This window comes from Ascaphus truei, chromosome 5 (assembly GCF_040206685.1).
Source record: "Ascaphus truei isolate aAscTru1 chromosome 5, aAscTru1.hap1, whole genome shotgun sequence".
NCBI lineage: Eukaryota > Metazoa > Chordata > Amphibia > Anura > Ascaphidae > Ascaphus > Ascaphus truei.
Window position 1 is genome coordinate 124448494 of NC_134487.1, and position 27826 is coordinate 124476319.

At 43.3% G+C, this 27826-nt stretch overlaps 1 protein-coding gene across 1 annotated transcript in view; it reads right to left on the minus strand.

Annotated features, from left to right (window-relative positions):
• Window positions 1-27826, minus strand: part of STAB2 (stabilin 2) — a 182053-nt gene that overhangs the window by 98157 nt on the left and 56070 nt on the right. Inside the window, exons 13-25 of the mRNA XM_075600600.1 lie at window positions 27144-27287; window positions 24085-24147; window positions 23872-23988; window positions 20231-20281; window positions 17886-17966; window positions 17022-17174; window positions 14569-14631; window positions 11106-11201; window positions 10412-10498; window positions 9309-9420; window positions 7706-7886; window positions 6944-7037; window positions 6348-6506 (exon numbers count right to left, since the gene is read on the minus strand). Coding sequence (XP_075456715.1) covers window positions 6348-6506; window positions 6944-7037; window positions 7706-7886; window positions 9309-9420; window positions 10412-10498; window positions 11106-11201; window positions 14569-14631; window positions 17022-17174; window positions 17886-17966; window positions 20231-20281; window positions 23872-23988; window positions 24085-24147; window positions 27144-27287 — 1401 coding nt within the window. The remainder of the gene's footprint in view (window positions 1-6347; window positions 6507-6943; window positions 7038-7705; window positions 7887-9308; window positions 9421-10411; window positions 10499-11105; window positions 11202-14568; window positions 14632-17021; window positions 17175-17885; window positions 17967-20230; window positions 20282-23871; window positions 23989-24084; window positions 24148-27143; window positions 27288-27826) is intronic.

A 27826-nucleotide genomic window follows, 5' to 3' on the forward strand; every position in this document is an offset into this window, starting at 1 on the left:
AAAAAGTGACAAAAACCCTCCACAGGAAAGCAAAATATGCAAATATAGCTGTATGCTCATCTGCATGTCTTAGGCAGGTCTGCAACCCACCTTTCACCATTATCACCCAGCATACAGCACTTCCACTGCAGCAAGGGATTCTGGAAATGACATGCAAATGAGCACAGTGTCACTTTTTGCCTCAATAACCATTTTTAACATGGTTCCCTATAGGCTTGAGCTTGCTGCATGGTCACAGCTTTGAGCACAGCCAGGGTTAAGGTGCATACCCAGAAAACCACCCACAGACAGCTGTTTCGACCTTGATGGGTCTCATCAGTGTGGGGTTGATTTTACTGGGAATGCAAGAGAGGCTATGGGATAGGCTAAACCATAATACTGAGTTAAGTTATGGTGAGTAAAAAAAGTGACAAAAACCCTCCACAGGAAAGCAAATATGCAAATATAGCTGTATGCTCATCTGCATGTCTTAGGTAGGTCTGCAACCCCACCTTTCCCCATTATCACCCAGCATACAGCACTTCCACTGCAGCAAGGGATTCTGGGAAATGACATGCAAATGAGCACACAGTGTCACTTTTTGCCTCAATAACCATTTTTAACATGGTTCCCTATAGGCTTGAGCTTGCTGCATGGTCACAGCTTTGAGCACAGCCAGGGTTAAGGTGCATACCCAGAAAACCACCCACAGACAGCTGTTTCGACCTTGATGGGTCTCATCAGTGTGGGGTTGATTTTACTGGGAATGCAAGAGAGGCTATGGGATAGGCTAAACCATAATACTGAGTTAAGTTATGGTGAGTAAAAAAAGTGACAAAAACCCTCCACAGGAAAGCAAATATGAAAATATAGCTGTATGCTCATCTGCATGTCTTAGGTAGGTCTGCAACCCCACCTTTCCCCATTATCACCCAGCATACAGCACTTCCACTGCAGCAAGGGATTCTGGGAAATGACATGCAAATGAGCACACAGTGTCACTTTTTGCCTCAATAACCATTTTTAACATGGTTCCCTATAGGCTTGAGCTTACTGCATGGTCACAGCTTTGAGCACAGCCAGGGTTAAGGTGCATACCCAGAAAACCACCCACAGACAGCTGTTTCGACCTTGATGGGTCTCATCAGTGTGGGGTTGATTTTACTGGGAATGCAAGAGAGGCTATGGGATAGGCTAAACCATAATACTGAGTTAAGTTATGGTGAGGCTGAGTTAAGTTATGGTGGGGTTGCAGACCTGCCTAAGACATGCAGATGAGCATACAGCTATATTTGCATATATATATATATATATTGGGGGTTTTAATATATGCCGACTTTTATTACCTTCATTGAAAACGAATTGCCTAAGCTGCCAATCAATACATTCACCTGTGATCAATCATCAAAATCTTGCTTCCCAGGGTTCACTAAATGGCTCCGTTTCAATTCAATCCTTCAGTCAGTGTAACTCAGAAGCTAAAATATATTCTTATATTACTAAGGTAACAGTATCTTTTTCAAAGTCCAGAAGTTATATATATTTTTAATGTTCTCCTCTTCTGTGTATTTAAAAAAAAAACATTTCCTCTAAGAATTAATACTGTTAAAGAGGCCATTCAAGCATCTTAATAAATATATATTTATTTAAAACCCCCCAATCTACTATATATTTCTGAAAGTGTCCTATGTGTCCGGGTCTGTATGTGTCTCCCTGTGCCCCTCCCCGTGTCCCTAGCGGCAATCTCATTGGACCTTGGGCCAGGCCAATGAGATTGCTCCCTTGGGCCGGCCGCCCCCGCACACCTCTCATTGGCCTGAGGCGGAGTGAAGGGCACACACACACACACACACACACACACACACACACACACACACACACACACACACACACACACACACACACACACACACACACACACACACACACACCACTATACACACACACACACACACACACACACACACACACACACACACACACACACACACACACACACACACACACGTCACACACACACACACACACACACACACACACACACACACACACACATCACTATACACACACACACACACACACACACACACACACACACACACACACACACATCACTATACACACACACACACATCACTATACACACACATCACTATACACACACACACACACACATCACTATACACACACACACACACACACACATCACTACACACACACACACACACACACACACACACACACACACACACACACACACACACACACAACACACACACACACACACACATCACTATACACACACACACACACACACACACATCACTATACACACACACACACACACACACACACACACACACACACACACACACACACACACACACACACACACACACACACACACACACACACACACATCACTATACACACACACACACACACACACACATCACTATACACACACACACACACACACACACACACACACACACACACACACACACACACACACACACACACACACACACACACACACACACACACACACATCACTATACACACACACACACACACACACACACACACACACACACACACACACACACACACACACACACACATCACTATACACACACACACACACACACACACACACATCACCACACACACACACACACACACACACACACACACACACACACACACACATCACTATACACACACACACACACACACACACATCACTATACACACACACACACACACACACACACACACACACACACACACACACACACACACACACACACACACACACACACACACACACACACCACTATACACACCCCCACACATCACTATACACACACACACACACACACACACACATCACTATACACACACCCCCACCCCCACACACACAACCCCCACACACACAACCCCCCCACCCCCACACACACAACCCCCTCCCACCCCCCCACACACACGGTGTTACATACATTAGCGGGACTCACAGTGTTAGCAGCACATCTCCCGCTCTTTTCCCCACCGGTCCCGGAGGCTCCGCCTCTTCCTCCGCCTCTCCCTGTTTCCCGCGCTTTCACCCCCCCCCTCCACGTGGGAGCTGCCGGACGGGGGAGGGAGCTGCCGGACGGGTGAGAGAGCTACCGGACGGGTGAGTGAGCGGCCTTCACCTCCCCTCACCCCCTTCACCTTCCCTCACTCACTTCCCCTCCACCCCCCCCCCCGGCGCCGCTACAGTCAGCGGGGGAGCGGAGTGAGCGAGCGCGCGCCAGGGACACAGCGGGGGAGCGGCCACAACACGCTGCCTCCCGCCTCAGATCCACGTGGGAGCTGCCGGACGGGTGAGTGAGCGACCTTCACCTCCCCTCACCCACCCCTCACTCCACTTCCCCTCCCTTCCACCTCCACTCCACCTCCCTTCCACCTCCCCTCCACCTCCCCTCCCTCCACTTCACCTCCCCTCCACCCCCCCCTTAACCTCCCCTCCACCCCCCCTTATCCTCCCCTCCACCCCCCCTTAACCTCCCCTCCACCCCCCCCCCCTTAACCTCCCCTCCACCCCCCCTTCACCTCCCCTCCACCCCCCCCTTCACCTCCCCTCCACCCCCCCCCCTTCACCTCCCCTCCACCCCCCCCCCCCTTCACCTCCCCTCCTCCCCCCGCTTCACCTCCCCTCCACCCCCCCTTCACCTCCCCTCCACCCCCCCCTTCACCTCCCCTCCACCCCCCCCTTCACCTCCGCTCCACCCCCCCCTCCACCCCCCCCTTCACCTGCCCTCCACCCCCCCCTTCACCTCCCCTCCACACCTACCCTTCACCTACCCTCCACCCCTCCCCTTCACCTACCCTCCACCCCTCCCCTTCACCTCCACCCCTCCCCTTCACCTCCCCTCCACCCCCTCCACTCCACCCCCCCCTTCACCTCCCCTCCACCCCCCCCTTCACCTCCCCTCCACCCCCCCCTCACCTCCCCTCCACCCCCCCTCACCTCCCCTCCACCCCCCCCCTTCACCTCCCCTCCACCCCCCCCCCTTCACCTCCCCTCCACCACCTCCCCTCCACCCCCCCCCTTCACCTCCCCTCCCTCCCCCCCTTCACCTCCCCTTCACCTCCCCTCCACCCCCCCTTCACCTCCCCTCCACCCCCCCTTCACCTCCCCTCCACCCCCCCCCTTCACCTCCCCTCCACCCCCCCCTTCACCTCCCCTCCACCCCCGCTTCACCTCCCCTTCACCTCCCCTTCACCCCCGCTTCACCTCCCCTCCACCCCCGCTTCACCTCCCCTCCACCCCCGCTTCACCTCCCCTCCACCCCTACCTTCACCTCCCCTCCACCCCCACCTTCACCCCCCCTCCACCCCCACATTCACCGCCCCCCCACCTCCACCCCCACCCCCCTTCACCCCCACCTTCACTCCCCCCTTACAACCTCCCACCTCCCCACCACCTCCCCCCCCCTTCCCACCACCTCCCCCCCCTTCCCACCACCTCCCCCCCCTTACCACACCCCCTTCACCTCCCCTCCACCCCCCTTCATCTACCCTCACCCCCCCTTCACCTCCCCCCTCCCCCCCAGCCCCCCACCTCCACCCTTCCCACCTACCCCCTCCACCCCCCCTTCACCTCCCCTCCGCCCCCTTCACCTCCCCTCCGCCCCCCCTTCACCTCCCCTCCGCCCCCCCTTCACCTCCCCTCCGCCCCCCTTTCACCTCCCCTCACCATCCCCCCCCCTCACCACCCATCCTCCTCACCTCCCCTCCGCCCCCCTTCACCTCCCCTCACCACCACCCTTCACCTCCCCTCACCACCCCCCACTACCCCTCCGACCTCACCTCCCCTCCTTCAATGCCTTTCGTCCGCCCTCCTGCCTCTGCCTTGCGCCCACCCGCACTTCTGCCTTTCACCCGCCCACCGCTCACACCCCTGCGCCACACAGCCGCCGCACGCACTCAACAGACACCCGCCACTCGACATACACCCGCCGCCTCTCACCCACCCCACACACTCGACACACACCTGCCGCATCCTGCCCCTACGCAACAATATCACTGACCAGCTGTCACCCGCACTCGCCACACACCCGCCGCCTCACACCCTAGCAGGACCCCGACCCACAGCCAGCACTCACTACCCATGCGCCACCCGTACTGAACACCCACCTGCCGCCTCACACACGCTCACACCCTAGCAGGACACACGCCTCACATTTTCACATCACTTATGTCACCAAAATATACATTGTACTGTGGTGTGTTTACAATAAACCATTTTTATACAACATCGTATTACATTTTCTTCCATCTTTCTTTTCAACATTATTATCCAACCTTTACAACAAATACTCACCTATTGTTCCACCATTTATAAATAATACTACCTATTACGCATTTACATCCCGGGCAACGCCGGGTCTCTCAGCTAGTATATATATATATTTTTTTTTATATATATATATATATATATATATATATATATATATATATATATATTGGGGGTTTTAAATAAATATATATTTATTAAGATGCTTGAATGGCCTCTTTAACAGTATTAATTCTTAGAGGAAATGTTTTTTTTTTAAATACACAGAAGAGGAGAACATTAAAAATATATATAACTTCTGGACTTTGAAAAAGTCTTAGGTACAAAAAAGATTTAAATCAAGATATTGGGTTCATGATACATGCAATTCACTTCTTGTCACACATTTTAGAGAGGCTGTTAACACAATGGCCTGACACCTCTTCACACCTCTGCTACTGTATTTACCCACCTCCGACACCTTGTATAGTTACAGTAGCTCCTGCTAACTAATTTTGTCAGCACTCCACTTGAAGACCCCCTACAGAGTTTATATCCACCCCTACATATCACTTACAGATATGCTTCCTTCTAGCTCTGTTGCCACAGTACACCTGAAGAAGAAACCCATGAGGTTTTGAAAGTTCTGTACAGTATATCGTAATTTCAGCTGTGAAGAACTCTTAATTTGGTCCATAAGGTTATCACAACCTACGGTACATCCAATCTGCTTTTCTCCAGGACCAATACAGCTACAAGTACTTTGAACTCAAGGAAACCTAAGTAAATACGCATTTATCTTCAGTATTCTATACTAGCATATACAGGTCTATCACCTGCCAGGAAAAAAATATATAGTAAAAAAACCTTTAGCCTGTATTTAATAGTAATTAAAAAATATCTCGGTTTATAGCAGGTAATTATAGTCAGAGTGGCATTGGTAACGTGTGCATTATTTAATTTCTATACGAGACATGTATATAAAAAGCATACCCAAGCATTACAATATGCACTCAGCTAACTAATTAATAATGAAATGATTTACCTGACCGGGACCAATATAGACACACGTAGCATTAGTGTGACAGCCTCCTCTGTCTGGAAGGAGACAATTATTAATCTCTGTGCAGTCCAATCCATCGCCTGTCCATCCAGGCTGACACACACACTTGTGAGTTCCGGGTCCTGTTTCAATGCACTGAGCCTGTATCAGAATACAAAATCACTGCAAAAGCTAAACGCTGATCTATTGTTTGTTAACAAACATTTTGGTCTCTGAGTAGTAACATATAGCAACTGGGAGCAATTATTGGTGTATCGTATTGGTGTATTGGTGATGTTTGTGCTCAGATGTTCTGTTTTTTTTTTTTATATGAAACTTGAAATGTGAATGGCGGTTTTGTTTTGTTAATCGGTATCACTGATCAATGTTTTGCCCCAGATTGCAAGAATGGACATACTTGCAATTTTACCCCTCCTGACATACTGTGTTTACTGGGAAAGTATTCATTCTGGGTGGAGAAAACAAGTTGTATCTTGGGAACTGGAGGATCCCTGAAAGTTGGGGGCTGTGGAATGTCTCCAAGGGACCTCTGCAAGTTCAGATATGGTAGTAACTTTCCCAAATCTTCAAATACTTACGTTGACATTGCAAGTCCCTATACTTTCAGTAGCACAGGCCTTTACTTCTCTACAATATGTACCATCTCCTTCATATCCAGCTTTACAAATACAGCTGTAACATAAAACATGCAGAAATATATGTCAGATAAGTATGAAAGTTATTGTGGTGCTTAAATGGCACCAACTTTCTTTTATAAAGACAAGTAATAGCTATTAATCTGATTGTTTTCTTTGATAAATCTGGATAAAACTGGGTGAATGGCATTTTACAACATCCTATATTTCAATCCCCTGCGAGAATAGTTTATTCAACATTTACCAGCTGTTATAATAATAAGCTGGTGATCTATTTTTCGCAGAAAGGGGATGCTTTATCAAGGACAGATACAATCACCGTAAGACTAATAGATCAGAACTGGCAGTATAGTACCATTTTATCCAGTGCTAAAAAGTGTGTTGGACAATGGTAGTTTGTGTATGTTTAGAATATTCTTTACACCAACAATGTGGCTTATATCACTGCTACTAAAACATTAAATAGAACTCGATATGTTCCATCATTTCTAATAAAATAATGATTAAAACATAAATAAAAAGTATATTCCATTGTGAAGCATTGGACGTTTTCCACAGGGTTCAAACTGAAAGAACACATGGCATGAATAAATAGCATATTATTTTATTGGCATGTTGATGTACTTATTGGACAACCCTTTTATTCTGATTGTACATTTATTCTGGTAAAACATCAATATCATTCAGAGTAGAGAAGTAAAGTACCTTAGTGCACCACTGCTGTATTCACAGTCTGCATGCGCATGGCAGAAATTGACTAGAGGCCCGCATGGAGCTGTCTTTTTGTCACAGAACGTCCCTGCAAATCCTTCCTTACAGGTCCCGGAGATGCAGCTGCCATCTCCTTTTATTTGGGAATCACATGTTCCGTGGATACACTGACACTCTAGTGCAAAGTGACAAGTAGATGAGTAGGCAGTAATAAAACTATATTAAAGAACATTCAGAATCTAAGCTAAGCATTCGGTTGACATTCTTGGTATGCCCATAATGCCCAGAAATGTAACCAGGTTTTGACATAAAAATAAATGTTTAAAAAAAAAGTAAAACAAATTTTGGCTATACTATTAATAATCTCCTTGAATAAAGCAATCGCTGGCCAATAATCCCAAGGCTGGGGTAATTACTGCTGGCCATGACTTTGGCCTTCAACTCTTTCAGCTTTAATGGCCAGGTAATGGGCCTGTTCTTCAGGGTTTATTACTTATTTAACTCATCAGGTAGGGCTAATAATTGATTACATTTGTTGTTGATTATCTATTTCATTACTGATAAGAGTTGCAGTGCATTGCAAGACCCTGCTTTAATAAATGGCCACTGGAGGACTGAACCTAGTTTAAATCAAGAGGATTTTATTTAAATCTCTACAGAGCCCTCCTATTCCTGCTGAAATGTTTAGCCACTCAATGTATTATTTTATGGTGTACTAAATAAAAATAGCCGTGTTAGCGCAGTTGTGATAGTGCAGAGTAAATGAGCACTTCAATATTAGATGATAACTATTTTATTTGGACTAACAGAACATATTAGAAGACCAGCTTTCCACAGTTCTCTCTCTTTCTCAGGTCAGCAATACTGATTGACAAATATTCCACGCGTTAAACACAGATGTAACAACCAAGATAACAATGGTGTTCTAATGTATTTTTTTGTTTTTAGCATCAACAAACATTTGTAAACATTATAAAATCTTTAAAGACCTGTAAAGTGAATTATGCCAGAAAGGGTGATGAGTCCAGCATCAGCATTTCCCCAAAATGATTGTTAAACATCATGTTTGAACAGAATTTGGATGGCCAATTTCCTTAAAAATACAAACATCTTAATATAAATGTATGTATGTCAAGTGTTGGCCTCGGCCAGGTAGGGAACGGGCGCGCTGGCGCTTGTGTGCTGCGCCCTGTTCGGCCGAGCGATTTGTGGCTGGCTAGGTGCACGCGCGTTTGGGCGAACCGCTCACGTGACGCGCTTGCGAGCGGCAAATTCAAATTTGATTGCTCGGCAAGCAGCTAAGCGCCGAGCCCGCTCACGCTGGCCACACACATTGTCGCCATGTGCCTCGTCGTGGCGAGCGTGATCGCGCCCGCCCGCTCAGCGACATCCTGGACGAGGCCTTAGTCTTCAAAGCCCAGTTTCTGTGTTATGAACTTGCAATGCTGCTTCAATTTACCTAGTGTACTATTTATTTATTCCCCAATAAATTAACTTTTCCTCAAAACAGACACATCTTGAAAAATATTTATGCAAAAGACAGCAACAAGCATTTTTTGAAAGGAGAGCATTTTTCGTTGCTCCTAGTATTACTTACTTTTATCACACCGCGGTCCATATTTGTTCATGTCTGAACACGACTGACACATTGATCCTGTAAATTCTTTATCACAAACACAAGTACCATTTCCAGTCATGCCATCCATACACTGGGAGAGAGGAAAAATAATAGCAATTCACACAAGTTAAGGAACATTTAATAATTGGGTACTTATTTTCCAAGGTGCTTCATCTAAACAGTTACAAGTAATTCGTAATTTTTCTACCCGAATTGAACTTTCCAGGATTTGAACCTATGAACCTCTAGATACTGTAGATGTTACAGTCTAGGGCCCAAAAACATGTTTATGTGTATCAAGCGGCCTTGGTTACAGCCCAGTTATACAACGTTAAACAGCACATTTTCACAATGATGTTTAATATTTGGACAAATCTAAAAGTTATATGATCAATACGTCTGCTATCATTAGCCTGTACATATTTTGACATATCATCAATGATCTGACTACTGTACTTGAGTGATATTGCATTGTGAGCACTGGATTTTGACATTTTATTCGAATGCACCGTGAAACGTATTCATATTTTAAAGTAAAAAAAAAATAGTATTTACATGCACTGATAGGAGAAAAAAATTTGCAGTTAAAATTAAAACTAGCTACCTGTATGTTGACAGAATTTCATTACAACAAAATGTAAGTATTTATCATCAAAATTGTTCACCCACTAATAATGTAGGGAAGGGATGTTGGCAAGTCAGAGCTGTAACTTTGGGATAAGGAGCAGCTCTAAGGGCTGGGTCGGTTGGGCAAGGTCGCGACCTCTCTCTTGGGAGGAACGCCGGCTGCAGCCGTAAATCTAAATGCGAGTTGGGCCTTTCCTATAGTTCGCCCCAGCTGGGGCAGTTGCCTCTTCCCTATCCTCTCCCTCTCAGGGGGGCCTGGCACAACTAACTTAGAACTGGTGCAGAATAGGGGAATCCAACTGTTTAATTAACATCAAAACATGACTTTCAGTGTCCGATATGTGTCACTCCACCGGTGAACTCATTATGCAAATGATTTGTAAAAAATGCATTCATTAGCTCATACTGGCACAATGCTGGCGACAGGAAAAGTTTTCATGCACAAATAGTTTTACCTGTCCATTTCCTGAGCATGGGTTGGAAAACCCACCCGGACACGGATTGCATGTTAGGCCATAAAAACCTTTGCAACACTCGGGTACCTGCGTTGGGGTAAGAATAGTAATAATGTGAAGGTGAATTAGAAATGCAACTCATGCCAGATAATGTACCTAAAGTTCACACCTCGTCTTCAGAACTCTTTATTTTATCACTGACAATTTTTCACACTTATAAAATAAGTGCGTCTGAGGCCACCGTACCAACTCTGAAGATCCAGAGAGGAACCTTATTAGCTGAGGCAGCTGTGACGCATGAGCCTGACAGAGGAGCCCCCGGATGCGAGTGGGAGCCGTGGACCGGGTAGAGCGTGCAGAAGCCAAGCAGCTGATCTGGGAGAGTGGTTGAAGTGCGCCCAGAGTCACTTCATGTTTTTAACCAGCGGGGAGCGTGTCAGTGTTTCCTCCCCGCTGTGTGTTGTATGTGATTCAAGTAAAGTGTTAATGCACTATTGTCCTTGCATCTGTGTTTCCTTCTGCATATGAGGTCTGGGAGGAGTCCCTACGCCAGAAGATTCTTTGGACTATGGGAGAGCAGTACTGTGTGGTATCAGTGTTTAGTTAATCACTGGGGTTATTGGCACTGTGTATTGCACATTTCAATCTGCACCAGGAACACTTGTTGGTTTGGATTGGTCATTTCATTGCTTACCTTAACAGTTGCATTGCAGTACCTAGAACATCCAATGTTCGGATAATCAGACCCCATTATAGTGTACCTGTAGGTACATTTGTGTGTAAAAAGACCCTGAAATTTAGAAACAGAAACGCATGAGAATGAAAAGTAAATAGAATCAATTTAGTACATGCATTTCCCCCAAATGATGTCTAAACGTGCAATACTGTACAGCAGGTATACATGTTAGTCATTGCAACAGAACTTATCAAACTAACATCTCCTTGATACTGTATATCTGTATGAGTAAAATAGACAAACCTCTCCCTTAATTATTAGTCATTTGAATCTGTTTAGAGTATTTAAGTCAGTCTATCTTGGCTGTGTCATATGGCTGTGTAACATCGTAAGTGTCACATATAAAGTGTATGCACAGTTCAAATTGGAGGTGAAGACTACAAGGGGACCTGGATGCGGTCCTTCATCAACAAGCCTGCAACTGTGAGAACTTGGCTTTCTAAATGCTTTGATAATTTTTACATATCCAGATTCAATTTCTAAGCTGCTTTTTAAGCCATTGTGCTACACTGCCCTCCCAGACCTGATTTATACACCTGCTCTTTCAACTCCTCATCTTCACCAATACCTGGAAACTCTCTCCTCATACCTTTCTCTCCCTGCATCTCATTATGCCCTCACTATTGCTTTTTCTGTGTGCTACTTCCTCACTCCTTTGTAAACGTTTCTGTTCTCCCCAACCCCTCCTATCCACATTTCCTCATCTCTCCTTCCCTCCACCTGTGCTTGTGCCCATACACTGCACCACTATTTACACACTCTTTCCCAATGACTTCTACACTCAATAAAAAGCACACCCACAAATCCTATATTCAGCTCCCTCCTTCCTGCTGCTGGGATATCTCTCCTAATCCTGCACCCAGCCATATACACACCTGCTCTGACCCACACCTCCCTGCCACCTCTTTCCCTGGTTTTAACCCATCTGATTTAATATTGACCAACCTTAATACTCAGGCCTCAAAAGAAGCATCCCAATAGCCTGGACTCGTGGCTACTGTCCCACACCCACAGTCACTCCTACCAACAATTGTGGCCAAGCACTGCCACCTGCTGCACTTATCCCCTCACCTGCTCTCTGTAAGTCTCCCATCATACCATTTATATTGTAAGCTCTCCCGGACAGGGATTCCTTTCCTATTGTCTGACTTTGCTGCGATTATTGTATTATTATAATTCCCTGTATTGTATTGTTTTTGTAAAGCACTGAGTACATACATACAGTGCCGCCAACAGGGGGGGAGAGACGGGGCAGTTGTCCCGGCTGCGGGGGACACGGCCGGCACTGACAGTTGGACCTGACCTCTGGCCGGGCACCAGCTCCCCATATTTCCTCCCCTGCTGCAGCCTCTCTCCGCTGTTGTTGCAGCCTCCTGTGCAGGCCCCGCCCCAGAAGTTCGGCAGCTTGTAGGCACTGCCCAGAAGGCGCGCGCGTGATGTGCAGCGGAGGAGGAGATGTGAGGTACAAGTGGGGGGAGGAGATGTGCGGTACAAGTGGGGGGAGGAGATGTGTGGTACAAGTGGGGGGAGGAGATGTGCAGTACAAGTGGGGGAAGGAGATGTGAGGTACAAGTGGGAGGAGGGGATGTGAGGTACAAGGGGGGTAGGAGATGTGAGGTACAAGGGGGTGTGAGAGGTACAAAGGGGGGTGAGAGATACAAGGGGGGTTGAGAGGTACAAGAGGGGGTGAGAAGTACAACGGTGGGGTGTGCAAGGTACAAGGGGGGGTGAGGTACAAGAGGGGTGGAGTGAGGTACAAAGAGGGGTGTGAGGTACAATAGGGGGGGTGAGGTACAAGGGGTGGTACATACATACCGTGCCACCAAAGGGGGGGAGAGACGGGGCAGTTGTCCCGGAGGCTGCGGAGGACCCGGCCAGCACTGACAGTTGGACCTGACCTCTGGCCGGGCCCCAACTCCCCATATTTCCTCCCCTGCTGCAGCCTCTCTCCGCTGTTGTTGGAGCCTCCTGTGCAGGCCCCGCCCCAGAAGTTCGGCAGCTTGTAGCCACTGCCCAGAAGACGCGCGCGTGATGTGCAGCGGAGGAGGTGATGTGAGGTACAAGTGGGGGGAGGAGATGTGAGGTACAAGTGGGGGGAGGAGATGTGAGGTACAATTGGGAGGAGATGTGAGGTACAAGTGGGGGGAGGAGATGTGAGGTACAAGTGGGGGGAGGAGATGTGAGGTACAAGTGGGGGGAGGAGATGTGAGGTACAAGTGGGGGGAGGAGATGTGAGGTACAAGTGGGGGGAGAAGATGTGAGGTACAAGTGGGAGGAGATGTGAGGTACAAGTGGGGGGAGGAGATGTGAGGTACAAGTGGGGGGAGAAGATGTGAGGTACAAGTGGGGGGAGGAGATGTGAGGTACAAGTGGGGGGAGGAGATGTGAGGTACAAGTGGGGGGAGAAGATGTGAGGTACAAGTGGGGGGAGAAGATGTGAGGTATAAGTGGGAGAAGATGTGAGGTACAAGGGGGGTAGGAGATGTGAGGTACAAGCGTGGGTGATGTGAGGTACAAGGGGGTGTGAGAGGTACAAGGGGGGGTGAGAGGTACAAGGGTAGGGGGTGCGAGGTACAAGGGGGGGTGAGGTACAAGAGGGGTGAAGTGAGGTATAAGGGGTGGGGGGAGATACAAGGGGGGGCGTGAGGTACAATAGGGGGGATGAGGTACAAGGGGGGGTGAGGTACAAGGGGGGGAGGTGATGTAAGATACAAGGGTGTGTGTGTTGCATTTTGTGTGTGTGTGTTGCATTTTGTGTGTGGGAGTGGGGGCAATTATTGTGGGGGAGATTTAGGGAGCGGGATTGAATGAAAGGGGGGTAATTAAGTGATAGCGGAGAGAGGGGGTGGTACAAGGAGATGGGGAGAGTTAGAGAAATACACGTGGAGAGGAGAAAATAGAGGAGGTGGCTCATGAGGGTGTGAATGGTGGGGGCTCGCAAGGCCACCGACACATGGGAAGGCTCCGGTCTAAACTCTAGTCCTGAGCCCCATGAAATCTGTCGGCAGCCCTGCATACATACATACTGTACATACATACATACATACTGTACATACATACATACATACTGTACATACATACATACATACATACTGTACATACAAAATTATACATGGCAACAAGGGCACGTGTTAGAAAAGTACATGGCAGATTCCACCAGACAAGGAAACGTTCCTCCTCTGTTGGTTTGTGGGGTACTCGATACAATGCTGGGATATTGTAACATCATCCCATTTGCACAAATCAGTAACCATACATATGTTTTAATTTGTGATACGTAACAACTAAAATAGCTAAAAATATTACCAGCTGTGCATGCATACTTTTGTTTTGTATTTCAAGGTGGATTCAACAGTCATCAGTATATGTGAAATTATATTATCTTGGGGAGCAAAAATAATACAAGAAAAGTGAATCTTACTGTAGGGGTTGACCCTTCCGGACATGTACTCAAATAGACCCTTCCACACGACATACAAGTACCCTACAATGAGAGGACATCATGTTACATTTATTCCAAATGAGTCACCGTGAGGCTGATGATATATAGGGGCCTATTCTATAAGGCTTCATGAAAAAAAATAACGCTGGACGGTTACGCCGCCATTTGTTTGAGCGTTACTATCACGGTATTCACAAAGCCTCGATTACCTGGGATAGCAAAATTCCCAAACCTGGCGATTAGCCGGCGGCGTGATGATCGCCTCTGAAAAGGGCTCACCCGGCGATCTGGCGCAGCTGCATAGAGAGCGGCACAGAGAGAGCTGCCTCTCCCTGCGCATATCTCACCCGCGATCGCAAGGTTTTAATAAAAATGTGAATACTAGTGTACGTGAGCAGGGGGTCTCCGGAGCAGAACGGCATTGATTTCAGGTCCGGGGACCCCCTGTTTTGCGAGATACAAGTCCCGTTATGGGGTGCCGGTATCTCCTATGCATTTGAATGTCCCGAGTCAAGTGACCGTGGGAATAAAATGCATAGGAGATACCGGCACCCCATAACGGGGCCTGTATCTCGGGAAGCAGGGGGTCCCTGGACCTCAAATCAATGTGGTTCTGCTCCGGAGACCCCTTGCTTACATAAACTAGTATTAAAAACATTATTAAAACAGCTTCATTACCTTAGTGGCAATGAAGGGTATACACTGGCGACACACTTTATTCGAGCTCGGCTAGTCCCACGAATTCGGGTATACCCGGGTGTATTGAGGTTTGTGACTGTTTTCTGCCCGAGTGCATTGAGGTATTTTCCAAGCAGGGATTGAAGCATTTTATTCCCGATAGCTGCAATACTGCACAGTATATATATATATACTGCATTACAATTCATGAATTTATGCCATCTGGTAGACACGCGAAGCATTGCAGCCTATTAAATCCTAATCATTATCATTTAACAGATCAGCCGCCCGTCAGCCAGGCATGAACCCAGGCTGGGAAGGCAAATGCAACGGGGCTTGTCAGAGGTGAGGAGCGGCGCATTCCAGGTATCTGCCAGGTACATACTGGGTATTTGCTCGAATAAAGTGTGTCGGTGCAGTATAATATAATAGCGGTATTAACCTCAAAGTTAATGAAGGGGGTTAACTCCACCCGCAACCCCCCGCAAGGCATAAACACCCACCAAGGGCCAAATACCACCTTCACCCACCTCCGCTACCCACAATAAACATGGCACTGGTAGTTAACCCCTTCATTGCCTTAGCAGTCAGCCGCTAAGGTAATAAAGTTGCCTGTAAATGCATTTTTATTGCATGCGATTCATGCCGGGGGTCTCCGGTGCTGATATTTATGGGTATCAGCTCCGGACACTTCCGGCATCAATCCGATGCAGGAAAAAAGCCTTTTTTCTTCTAAATCCTCTCTCGCCGCCTTCTCAGCAGGTTCTCACCAGCCTCACGCCAACTTTTCCTGGCATGAGGATTTTGAGAGAAACTCTCCATTCTAGAGCCGCGATTAGCCTCGATAAACTAAATCGAAGCTACAAGAATTGCACGAGTTTTAAAACCTGGCAATAAGGGGCTTACCCGGTGATGTGTTTTGGATGGCTGAAAAAATTCGCGATTCATGTCTTTATCGCCCACTTATCGAGGCTTACAGAAGAGCAGTAGGCATTTTGGCCGAAAAAGGCCTCGATAAGGGGGTTATCAAAGCTTATAGAATAGGCCCCATAGTAGCAGAGCTATAAACTTATAATAGTAAAACAAAGCAACAACGGATATTTTGATTTGCAGTAGTAAAATGAGACTGTGTAGAGTAATAATAAAAGGCAACTTACAAAGTAAGGGTGGGAACTTGTACAGATTTTTATTTTGGCACTAAAAATGTTCATGCTTTCAATTTTATTTAAAATATGAATAAAACCTCAAAATAATCAGGAAAACCTTTTAGCGATCATTTTCAAACGTCAAACATTTTTTGCTAAAATTGGGTGAGTTTTTCATTTGTCAACTTAAAAGTCTCCCAGTTTTGTTGTTGTTTTTTTTTTTTTACAAACAATAAAAAACCTTGCATTTGAGGATGAACTTTTCTTGGGTTTTGGCTTGAATTTTGCTCTGATTTGAAAAGCCTTTCATTTTATAAGCCATGAACAGTCCCATTCTTAATGGAAAGTTGACCATTCGTTCCTTTTTCATTTCTACTTATTGGAAAGTTGTACTACATTTTAAGTATGCAGCGGTCATTAAAAAATATACAATTTGGCTCATTACAATCTACAATTATTCAATTTAGATATACCTCGATAAAAAAAAGTTTACAGCAGTTTAAATATTTATAAAGTAACATTGCATGAGGGCCAACTGATCTAAATCTAGTGACAAGTTCTAACTTATAAACATGTTCCTTTTATTAATAAATGCAGAAATTCCCATACCAGCTTTAATTCACTTTTAGATTTGTCACATCGGTGTGGCAGAATAGGCAGTATGGACGGTGGAATAAGGACGCCATCCAGAGTATAAATACGACCATTCTTTGCTGCAACATCAGCTTCTTCCACCTTTTGCCCATTCACTAGGATCTGACCCTTTAGAGGAATAAAATATATTCATGACATATTACAGCGTATAACAGTTAGTAACAGAGTTCAAAAGCAATTGATTCTTCCTCAGTACTGCTTTATATTGTAGTATGGTCATGTTAATTGACCTGTGGTTGCAAATATGAGGTGAAGAGTTGTGATGCTAATATAGAAAAACATGCAGTGTATGCCTACCTCTGACATGTAGACTAGCTACATGTGTCTACTACAGAAAACCACGCACACAGCTCAATTGTCATAAAGACAAGAAAGAACATAATGTGTACTGTGTGTGAGAGCAATTTAGTGCAATAAAAGCGTTCTATTATTTCTGACCTAACAAAGAGTAATAATTGACATGTCTTTTGTTTCATGTTCCTGGAGACCTTTTTGTCTTCTATACGTTGTCTTACACCTGCTTAGCCCTGTGTGAATTGGTTCTCTGTGCTTCTGGTACCTCTTAATGTAATGGTTGTGCATGCATATTCATATCTCATACGTAGAAAAGATGAAGTACAGTATTATTATTATCATTATTTTATTGCAAGTATGTCAACAATGCAGTGCTTTGCTGGCTCTGCCACTCAACCACGGCCAATTGGTTAAGCTAATACAACAATACTTTGACTTTTATTAAATCCAGCTTTTTCATCAAATTGTAAAAGTTAAGTTAAATAATCACTTTGCTCAGAACGGTTGCATAATTTTATCACTTACATTGCTGGTTGTGTTGAAATAGATAAGCTGGTTTGCCATGGTCATGATGTGTCTAGATGAGATAAGGTTTGCAACATCCAACTATGTACAGTAAGCAAAACAAAAAGGTTAATACTGCTTTTCGTATTGTAATTATTGCAAGTATGTTGTGTACTTTGAGGTAGCTATTTGGGAATATAACTGCACCAGATTTCTCAGAACCAAGCGGTAGATCCTCAGAAGTGCGCTAAATAAGGGCAAATAACTTTAATTTACCTAATTAGGTAACAGACGTTATTCTTTCTCCATTTAACAGGGATCGTCAAATCTCATCATATGCCTAAATAACCTCCATTAGCAAAACTACCATCGTTATCTTACCTGTGTTTCCCAATACACTGCGCATGCGCATTGGTCAAACTTTAAGGCGCGTTAATAAGTTAGCGTTATTAACAGAGATTTTCATGTGTTTCCAAAAGCTAAATCAAATTGTGTTATAATATTAGAAATGCATCATTTTTATAATTAACTTTTCACTTAATTATATGGTATATAATGTAATAATAACTGTATAAAGTATGGGTGTACAATAATGTATATCCATATATACCTCTAATGTCCATCCTTTATTTATTTTTATTGTACATTAATATAAATGAAATATTAATTGATATTGTTGAGCTATGTGTGGATATACATTATTGTACACCCATACTTTATACAGTTATTATTACATTATATACCACATTGGCTCTCACGAACATATCACTTCAATCAACAAAAAATATAATACATTTTATGATATGTTTCAGACATTTATATGATCCATAAGATATATCTTTGTATGACACATGTAACTTTTTGTAATGAAAAGGTTAAGTCCTATACTCATTACCTTGCTTTTAGACTACTCCCAGAAATGACTCAATGATAAGAAGGGTCTGGATGTGAGTAAGGGCAGCTTTTGTAAGGTGCTAAGTATCGTAGGGTTATTATCATGTGCTAACAGGAACGGAGGTCTGAAGATCTCTGTAGTTAGGTAAACTGCTCATAACCGCATGATCTGCATATGAGCCAACAAAACGTCCGTTAAAATGTAAGCATCCTTTATTTTTAAGGAAAATGCCATGACATCGTTGCACTAAGTACCTTTAGGGATATGCGTTACGGATACAGATACGTTAAATTGAGATAACGGAACATTAACAAAATTAGCGACCTTCTGAGGATCGTCCCCCAAGTACCATGTACATCAATAGTATTTCTTCTTTGCTACATCTTGCCAGTTTGTGCCCCAGAGTTGCTCCATTTTGCTTGAATTCAGAGAATCCTGTGTGTCAACTGTGTTTTTTTGCCAACAAACTGATGCTGAGAGAAGAATTATAAACCAGTATCTCTTAGTATCAAGTAACCTTATTTAGTGTTTACATCTGTGATGGATTTGGGAGTAGTCCTAATAAATGGAAGAGGTGGGAAGAATGATGCAATGCACATATACCATGTTCTCTTGTTAGCAGAGCTGAGTGCAATGTAAAAAAGAAACGTGCTCACCACGGTGCTTATATTTAGCCGATGTGCAGTAAATGGCAGTAGTTGTATTGGTCCCAGAAAGAGTAAGATACTATGTAGGCTCTGATACCGTTTGGTCTATTTCTATATCATTTCTATTCACTGTTGGCCACCCTGGTGCACCCCTGATATCATTTTGGCTGAGCGCGTGGGGCTCCGTTTTTCTATTTTAATAGACCAACATATAATCATACAAGTTTCTCTAGGGTACAAGCTTTCGCGAATGGAGGGGTCATCAGATGGAGAGTCTCAAAAGCTTATGCACTAGAAATCCTTATTAGTTTGTCTTATACAAGGATGCACACTTTTTATACATACAGTAGCTCCCTCTGTACTTTACACACAGAAAGGTGCATGACCTGATTAAAAGTGACACTGTAGCAAAATGTATCTTTGATAATAACGTTGTCTGGATGGGTACGGTTTTATTACATCTCTTGTATAATTTCGTTACCCCTAATTAGTGACTTTGATAAATAACCCTAATTATTTTTTATTTATTAATGGTTGAAGTGTCAGGAAAATGTAGCTCGATTGCTGGAAGATGAAGCCCAGTATTTTTTAAATAGAGGTTAATTTATTCTATTAAAGAACTCCTTTTGAAAATAGTTTTCTTTTTTCCGAATCCCATTAAGATGACAATATTAAAAAGAAATACACAATTTGTGGTTGTAATTACCAGATTCTATGGTTCCAAAATGATTAACAAATGTGTATTACTAAAAGGTTAGTGAAATGCTGTCCTATTAGCTGCCCATGTATTTCAAGTGCTGTAAGAAATCAGATTGTAAACCAACCTCAGAAGTGACAATATGGTATCGCATGAGTTCCAGAAGCTTCCGAGAGCCCTGTGGAAATGAACAAAGTAAAAACATATGAAAGAGGCCGCAATATTCTCAAGCATTTTAAAACTTTATGTATGGGAATAGCCAGAATCCTATCTTCTCTGCTTACAGTATTAATTAGAAATATCCTCCCAAACGGTTTATTCCTCCTGACACCTTCACTACCTATCAAGCGTCAACACATACATATACACTGGCGACACACTTTATTCGAGCTCGGCTAGTCCCACGAATTCGGGTATACCCGGGTGTATTGAGGTTTGTGACTGTTTTCTGCCCGAGTGCATTGGGTTATTTTCCAGGCAGGGATTGAAGCATTTTATTCCCGCTGGCTGCAATACTGCACAGTATATATATATATATATACTGCATTACAATTCATGAATTTATGCCATTTGGTAGACACGCGAAGCATTGCAGCCTATTAAATCCTAATCATTATTATTTAACAGATCAGCCGCCCATCAGCCAGGCATGAACCCAGGCTGGGAAGGCAAACGCAACGGGGCTTGTCAGAGGTGAGGAGCGGCGCATTCCAGGTATCTGCCAGGTACATACTGGGTATTTGCTCGAATAAAGTGTGTCGGTGCAGTAGGACAAGAAACCACGGCCTATCAAAGGTCAGTTATAGTCTCAGTTATACAGCACTATATTAAGTCGTCAAATATCAGCTGGCCTTACATTTATTCACTCACATTGCTGTGCGGGCTGTGATGTAGGCAAAGTGCTGGAAGGAAGGTATTTAGGATCCAGCCACTTCCTAGGGTTGTCCTCACCTGGGGGCTAATTTAATGGGCTGCTGCCTTAAGGCAGATCAAGCAGTTCCCTAGAGCAATGATTTTCAACCGGGGATCCGCGAGCACCAATCAGGGGTTCCGTGGCTGCAAGAGGGGGAGAGCTGGGACAACTGTGTGTGTGTGTGTGTGTGTAAGTGAGAGGGGGAGAGTAAGTGTGTAGGTGTGAGGGGGAGAGTAAGTGTGTGTGTCTGTGTGTGAGAGTATGTGTGTGTGTGTGTGTGTGTGTGAGAGTATGTGTGTGTGTGTGAAAGGGGGAGAGTATGTGTGTGTGGGAGAGGGGGAGAGTATGTGTGTGTGTGTGTGAGAGGTGGAGAGTATGTGTGAGAGAGTGTGTGTGAGAGGGGGAGTGTGTGTATGTGTGTGTGTGAGAGGGGGGAATGTGTGTGTGTGTGTGTGTGTGTGAGAGAGAGAGGGTGTTTGTGTGTGGGGGGGAGAGCGTATGTGTGTGAAAGAGAGGGTGTGTGTGTGTGTGAGAGAGAGAGGGTGTATGTGTGTGTGTGAGGGGGACTGTGTGTAAGAGAGAGGGTGAGTGTGTGTATGAGAGAGAGAGTATGTGTGTGTGAGAGAGAGGGTGTGTGTGTGTGTGTGTATGTGTGTAACGAGTGTGTTAGTTAGCGCTCCAGAAAAGATATTTTATTTTTGTTTTATGCTCTGTGACAATAAAACTATTAACAGATCCTTACGTTTCCTGCCTTTCGTATGAGAACAAAGATCCCGCAAAGTGGCTGAGCTGTCACAAGGTGCAGACATTCATGTCCAGATTTTCTAAGCAGCCTTTTGCTGTACGAAACCCTACAGCTTATTCTCTTGAATGTCCTCCAGCACCAGAAGTTGTTTTATGGAAGAAGACTGCTTAGTAAATATAGTCCTCAATATAGGTCCTCAATCACCTCAATAGGCCGTAAGAGCCTCTATTTACAAAGCAGTGCTATTTCACAAGATACCTTATGGCCCATCCATTTGACTGGGTCATAAGGTTTCTACGGCAGATGGTAGGGTTCTTGTGGAGTAACTGCTAAGTAAATATAGCCCACTGTGTTTTACTGCAGGTGCCAAAAGTATTTTTATGGAATAGCATATCTTAATAAGTAGGATTCGATGGTCCATAATTACTAAGCAGTCTTCTGTTATAAGGCACCTTCCAACATTGAAAGACACCAAAGACTAAGTCATGGCAGAAGACGTCTGAGTAAATATGCCCCGAGTAAATATGATTCTTAATGTTTTTCTAAATATCTTTTTTAATTAGAGATGTACTTTCAGAAATGATAAATGAAACAAGTTTTCTTGTATTCCATATCATACAATATTATACAAGTAGGAATAGAATGTTTCTGTGATAACTTTTATCTACAAAATGTCTATTTTCCCTATAGACATAGAACAGTTTATATATACAGTATACAGATACATGACTGTCCTTGTTACAACGTATTGTCTAAGCGAATTACTCATGTGAAAGGTGTTTCTGGTTTCATGCTTACTATTTTGCCTCCCTATTTTTTTAAAACTCTTTATACTATAACTTAACCTTTAATCCTCACTCTCCTCCCTCCCATGGGATCTAATTCTCATATTTTCTGATTGGCTTGTTATGTATTCATCATCATCAGTGAGAGGCTCCTTTTCCATGTCACACGTACCATACAGTCCAAAAAGAAACGCAACTACAGTAAGATTACCCATTGTGCCCTTGGTGTTGGTTACCTAGAACTCTGTTTAGACCCCACGTTGTGTGTTCAAACAGTTTTTCTATGTCTAATTTCACTTTTTTGGGGCAGTGTGTTGATAAACAATCCCCATCTCGGAAAATAAAATAATTTTCTTTGTGGAAGCTGGTTTCTAGTGTGTGTATGCTCATCAGTCTATATAGTTGTGTGTGTACGATCTCTATTGTTGGGAGGGGTGGGTAAGACCCATTGTAGCATTATTGTTTTTCTAGCTTCTACTTATATAATTGTGACTGCTTTAACTGCTCTCGTTTTGTTTTCCTCTGTAGTTAGCCATGGTTTTATATTTGCAAATATTAATACCAAAAGATTTTGGGGTTTTGTAAGTTTTATTTTTCTCTCCTTGTTATATATTCCATAACCTTGTCCCAAAATGTTGATCTACATTTACACGTCCATAAGCAGTGAGTTATTGCTGAATGCAATATATGCGCTGTGCATGATTTTAAACTGCACGTCCCTCCACGACTCTGATGGTGTTAGTTTGTAGATATGTTTTCGTCTCCCCAGTAATTCAGCAATATTTTGGATTTCAGGGCCATCTTTTTGCCATGCTGATGGCGTGTTTTGTAGTACCCGAGTATAGTCATCCCCCTCTAAGTAATGTATAAAAGTCAGATAGTGTGTACTTAGATTCTCTTGTGTCTGATCAAATCAGTCATCAAATCTATTATTAGTTATTATATTTCTTTGTAATTTGGTAATTTCTTGCAATCCATCATCTGCATATATAAAAAGAAATGACTTATTGGTAGTTCTTTTTTTTCTACTTTTAAGTTTTGGAATGACATAAATGATTGTGTGTTTCTGTCAATAAGATCTATATATTTATTTCCATCAATGACTATATGTGAATAAACAGAAAAGAGCTCACCCCATTCCTTGTTCTGACCTTTTTGTAGGATAGACCTTTCTGACTCTACTGGATCCTCAATGTGGTATTAAGTAAGGACAAATCTGCTATGGGTGATGAGTTGGTTAGTGACACTGGCACTCCTCTTTAAATATGGGCATACACAATAATACCATTATGGGAACAACAACAACACATGTAAAGCTTTTGTACCTGTTTGGAAAAAAGGTACTCAAGAACATCGGTGGTCATGCCATCCCACGCTTCATTATTTGGAACAAAGACAGTGTAGGGTCCATCCTTCTCTAGGGCTTCTCTCAAGTTCAATGTCTGTTGTAACAAATACATTACCGGTTTAAAACATTTAACTGAAACATTGTAAATATTCTGGAACACGTCATGTGCAAAACATTAACCATGTCTCACCCGTAAGAGATCTGTAAACCGATTGTATCTACCATTGTTCTGAAGGATTGTCAGTATTGTTCCCTAGAGAAATAGAAATACATCTGAAAATTAGAACTTTAGTTTCATGGAAGATATTCCCCCTACAAAATGTTACTTACTGTAGATACATTGATGTAAATTACTTTTAATGAGACAGACAGGAGAATGAGAAAAGTGAAAAGATTAACACGGGGGATGGGAATGTGAAAGATGAACTCCAGCAGTGAGCGGTTAGGATCATGCAAAAAGGAAGCATGTACACATACTGTATGTATATTGCTGCATATACAGTACAGATGCAGCCACCAGAATCCGATGACTTGCCTGGGAAAATACTGGGGCTATCTACACTGCAACATTTCTGTGAGATTCTGCAGCCAGACTAATGGCCCATCGGATTAACACAGCGGGGGTCCCTGAAGGTCCTATTCAAACTGAATGAGACTGCAGGGACTCCCGCTGTGTTAATCCGATGGGCCATTAGTCTGGCTGCAGAATCTCACAGAAATGTTGCAGCATTTACTATAAGACAGCCATAGTATTTTCCCAGGCAAGTCATCGGATACTGGTGGTTGTATCTGTAATTAGCCCATTAAAGAGCTGCAGAGTATAGCAATCCTTTGCCTCCATATGTTTTGCAATGTACGTGTATTGCATGCCTCACTGTCAACAAAAGGGTTAAACTATGCAAACAAAAACATATGGTTGTTTCTATCGCTGACTTCAAGCTGCACTTCCTTTATCTCATATTAATTAAGCATGTCCAAGCATAGATCAGCTTCTGTTCCCCAATAAGTATGAGTTTAGAAGTCAGTCCAATGTAATGTTTCTAAAGGTATGACAGTAAATAACCAAATGAGGGTTTGTTGCAGTATAGAATTTAGTTTGCCTCTCCCAAGCAATCTGCCTCCCATAAGTAAGGAAATTGCGGGATGGAAAAATCCATTAGAAATAAATATATGAGAGCAAGCAAACGTATACACTATTCATTACTATGTGATTCTCATCATGTTGGCCATGCATTTGGGCAACACCTCCTCATCAATATTATAATTTAAAGCAGCAGTCCAAGCTGCCATTTAAAAAATATATATATATATATAATTTTTTCCCCTTTATGTGCATCAATACAATCCACACAATGATAAGTAATTAGCTAAGTTGCCGATCGATCCGTTCTCCTGTGATCAATTAGCGAAGATTCGGCTCAGTGGTTCACTTAATGGCTGTCTATGCAGCAGAAGAGGACCAAAGATGCAAAGTTCTGTGGGGAAGATCATGTGACCAGGCAGTCACTAGATACAATTGCTGCACTGCTAGAGCGAGGGCAGGGCTCAAAAAGGGGTGTGCCCAAGTCTGTTACAGAAGAGGGAGGGGATGTGACTTTGTAAATGGTTGCTATAGAAACAAAAAATGCTTGTTACATTATAATACATTAAAAATGTAATTCAGAGTTGTTTTAAAAAATAAGAAAAAATGCTACAAGTATTTTCTCATAGTACAAAACTGATTTATTAATAAACAAACACACACGTAAGATATTGCTTGATCTGCAGCTTTAAATAGGTTACGAAAGTATATTCTTATTTTTTCAATGAGACACTAATTGGTTATTTTTATTCTGTCTCTGTCTGAAGTAAACAGCAAATGAAAATAACCCGTGTGAGCATATTCACATGTCTCAAACAGGTCTGCAACCCTGGCCTTTACCACTACTGTATCTCTTAGCACATATATGATCACATTGACCTTGCTTCTCAGCTCTGTTCTATCCTGACTTCCTACTGAAAAACATTACAGATACCAAAGGGGCCCTTCAAAATGTATTAGTATACCAGTGTGTAAGCTCTTCTGCAACTAGACATCAGGAGTACTGAGCTAAAACAAACACTACCAGAATGGTAGCGTAGACATACAATATTAATGATGTGCCAGCTATGTCATATGCTTTCTGTACAATGACAATTTGTTTGCAGTCATTAGCAAGGGGCAACATTACCATTTATTCATCAAGAAAAGAAAATATGACATTGGCATGATGCAACGTACAGTATAAGACAAGGCCGGACATATGTTCATTTTACTTAACCAAAATACCCAATCAATTGATCTATTTTTGAAGGCTTAAAAGTTAAGAACTTTTCAGTACATTTTCTAACTGAAAAAACATGGCAAAAAATTGGGAGCGGTCTCGGACAAGTTTGCACATCTCTATTAATAATTTTATCAATTACTGTATTGTACACACTATTATTGATGATATAGAAAGATATATGGTGAAGTGGGTTCAAAAATAGATCCACAGGTAGATATGGTAAGATATGACTTCACATACTTTTACTCTGTGCCCAGGACATACTTGAAAACGAGAGGTAACTCTCAATGTATTACTTCCTGGTAAAACATTTTATAAATAAATAAATAAACAGAGTGCCTTGACAATAGGCACTAAATAGGTATCTTTCGTGGTCCGTCTCATATTCTTGCCTCTCCACAGACGTTTCCGCTTGTAAATAAACAGAGCAGCCTCATAGCACAATGTGAAGAAACATTTATTAAAGTTTAAAAGGGATAATTCCCGAACAACTCACAAAGTGCCAGACCTTTCACACTTTGTACAGAATTTAACTGTAAAGGAGTCACTGGTGCCAGTGCGGAAAGGAATCCCCGTCTCTCGTGTATCAGTCTCTGCCGTCGTTTGATGTCACTTCCGGCATTCACTGTCCACCTCTGCTTCCTGTCCTCAGTCACCCTACGCATTTTACAGGTAGCACCTGTTTCCTCAGGGGCTGTGAAATGCGTAGGGTGACGGAGGACCTGTTTTTTGAGGTTGTGCTTTTTTTTCTCTATCATCAATTTCAGTCTCCATCCAGCAGCACCCAGAACAATTGTTTAGTTTAGGAATTTAGAAAATGTACATTTAGATAGGTATATCACTGTATATTAGAGTGGTTAGCGCTCATCCTTGTGGTTTTTTGTATCAAAACTCTGCTATTATTATTTCACAGATTTAACTTTGATATTTAAACATATCTTACATTTTTATTGCTCTCAAGAGTTGGTTCCACACATTCAATAGTCTTATCAATAATATGTATGACCCCATTGAAAGCAATTATGTTTTGCTCTAGGACTTTCACTTTCTTCTTACTTCCACGAATCCTTATTTGGAATGGATTTTTCTAGAAAGACATAGACAGAGATATTAAAATCAGAGAATCACAGTTTTCTCGTATTGCAGTTTCACTTAAGATTCTGACTTCTTGGGGGTGGAGTGTATGGTCCACAAGGGAGCTCACTTAGGGTCAGGTTTACAAAGCTCTATCAGGGCTCGTAACATCATGTTAGCAAAACCAGTAATGGATGTTATTTTCCCTGAGATTAACGCATAACCACAGAGCTAATAGCTATGCAAAAACAGCCATTGTATATCTCATCTATCTATCGATCTTATCGATCTTATCGATCTTATTTAATCCATCACACTGTCATAAAAAAGCAAGTGCACAAATCAGAACAATAAAATATAAAAATACTTCACCCAAACCAAATTGGTACAAGAAGACGCTGTAATATGATGGAAGGTGGTCTTTTTGATTTTGGTTTGGGTGAAATCTGTATATGCGCATGCGTGTACGCACATGTCTTTCTGATCACACACACACACACACACACACACACACACACACACACACACACACACACACACACACACACACAC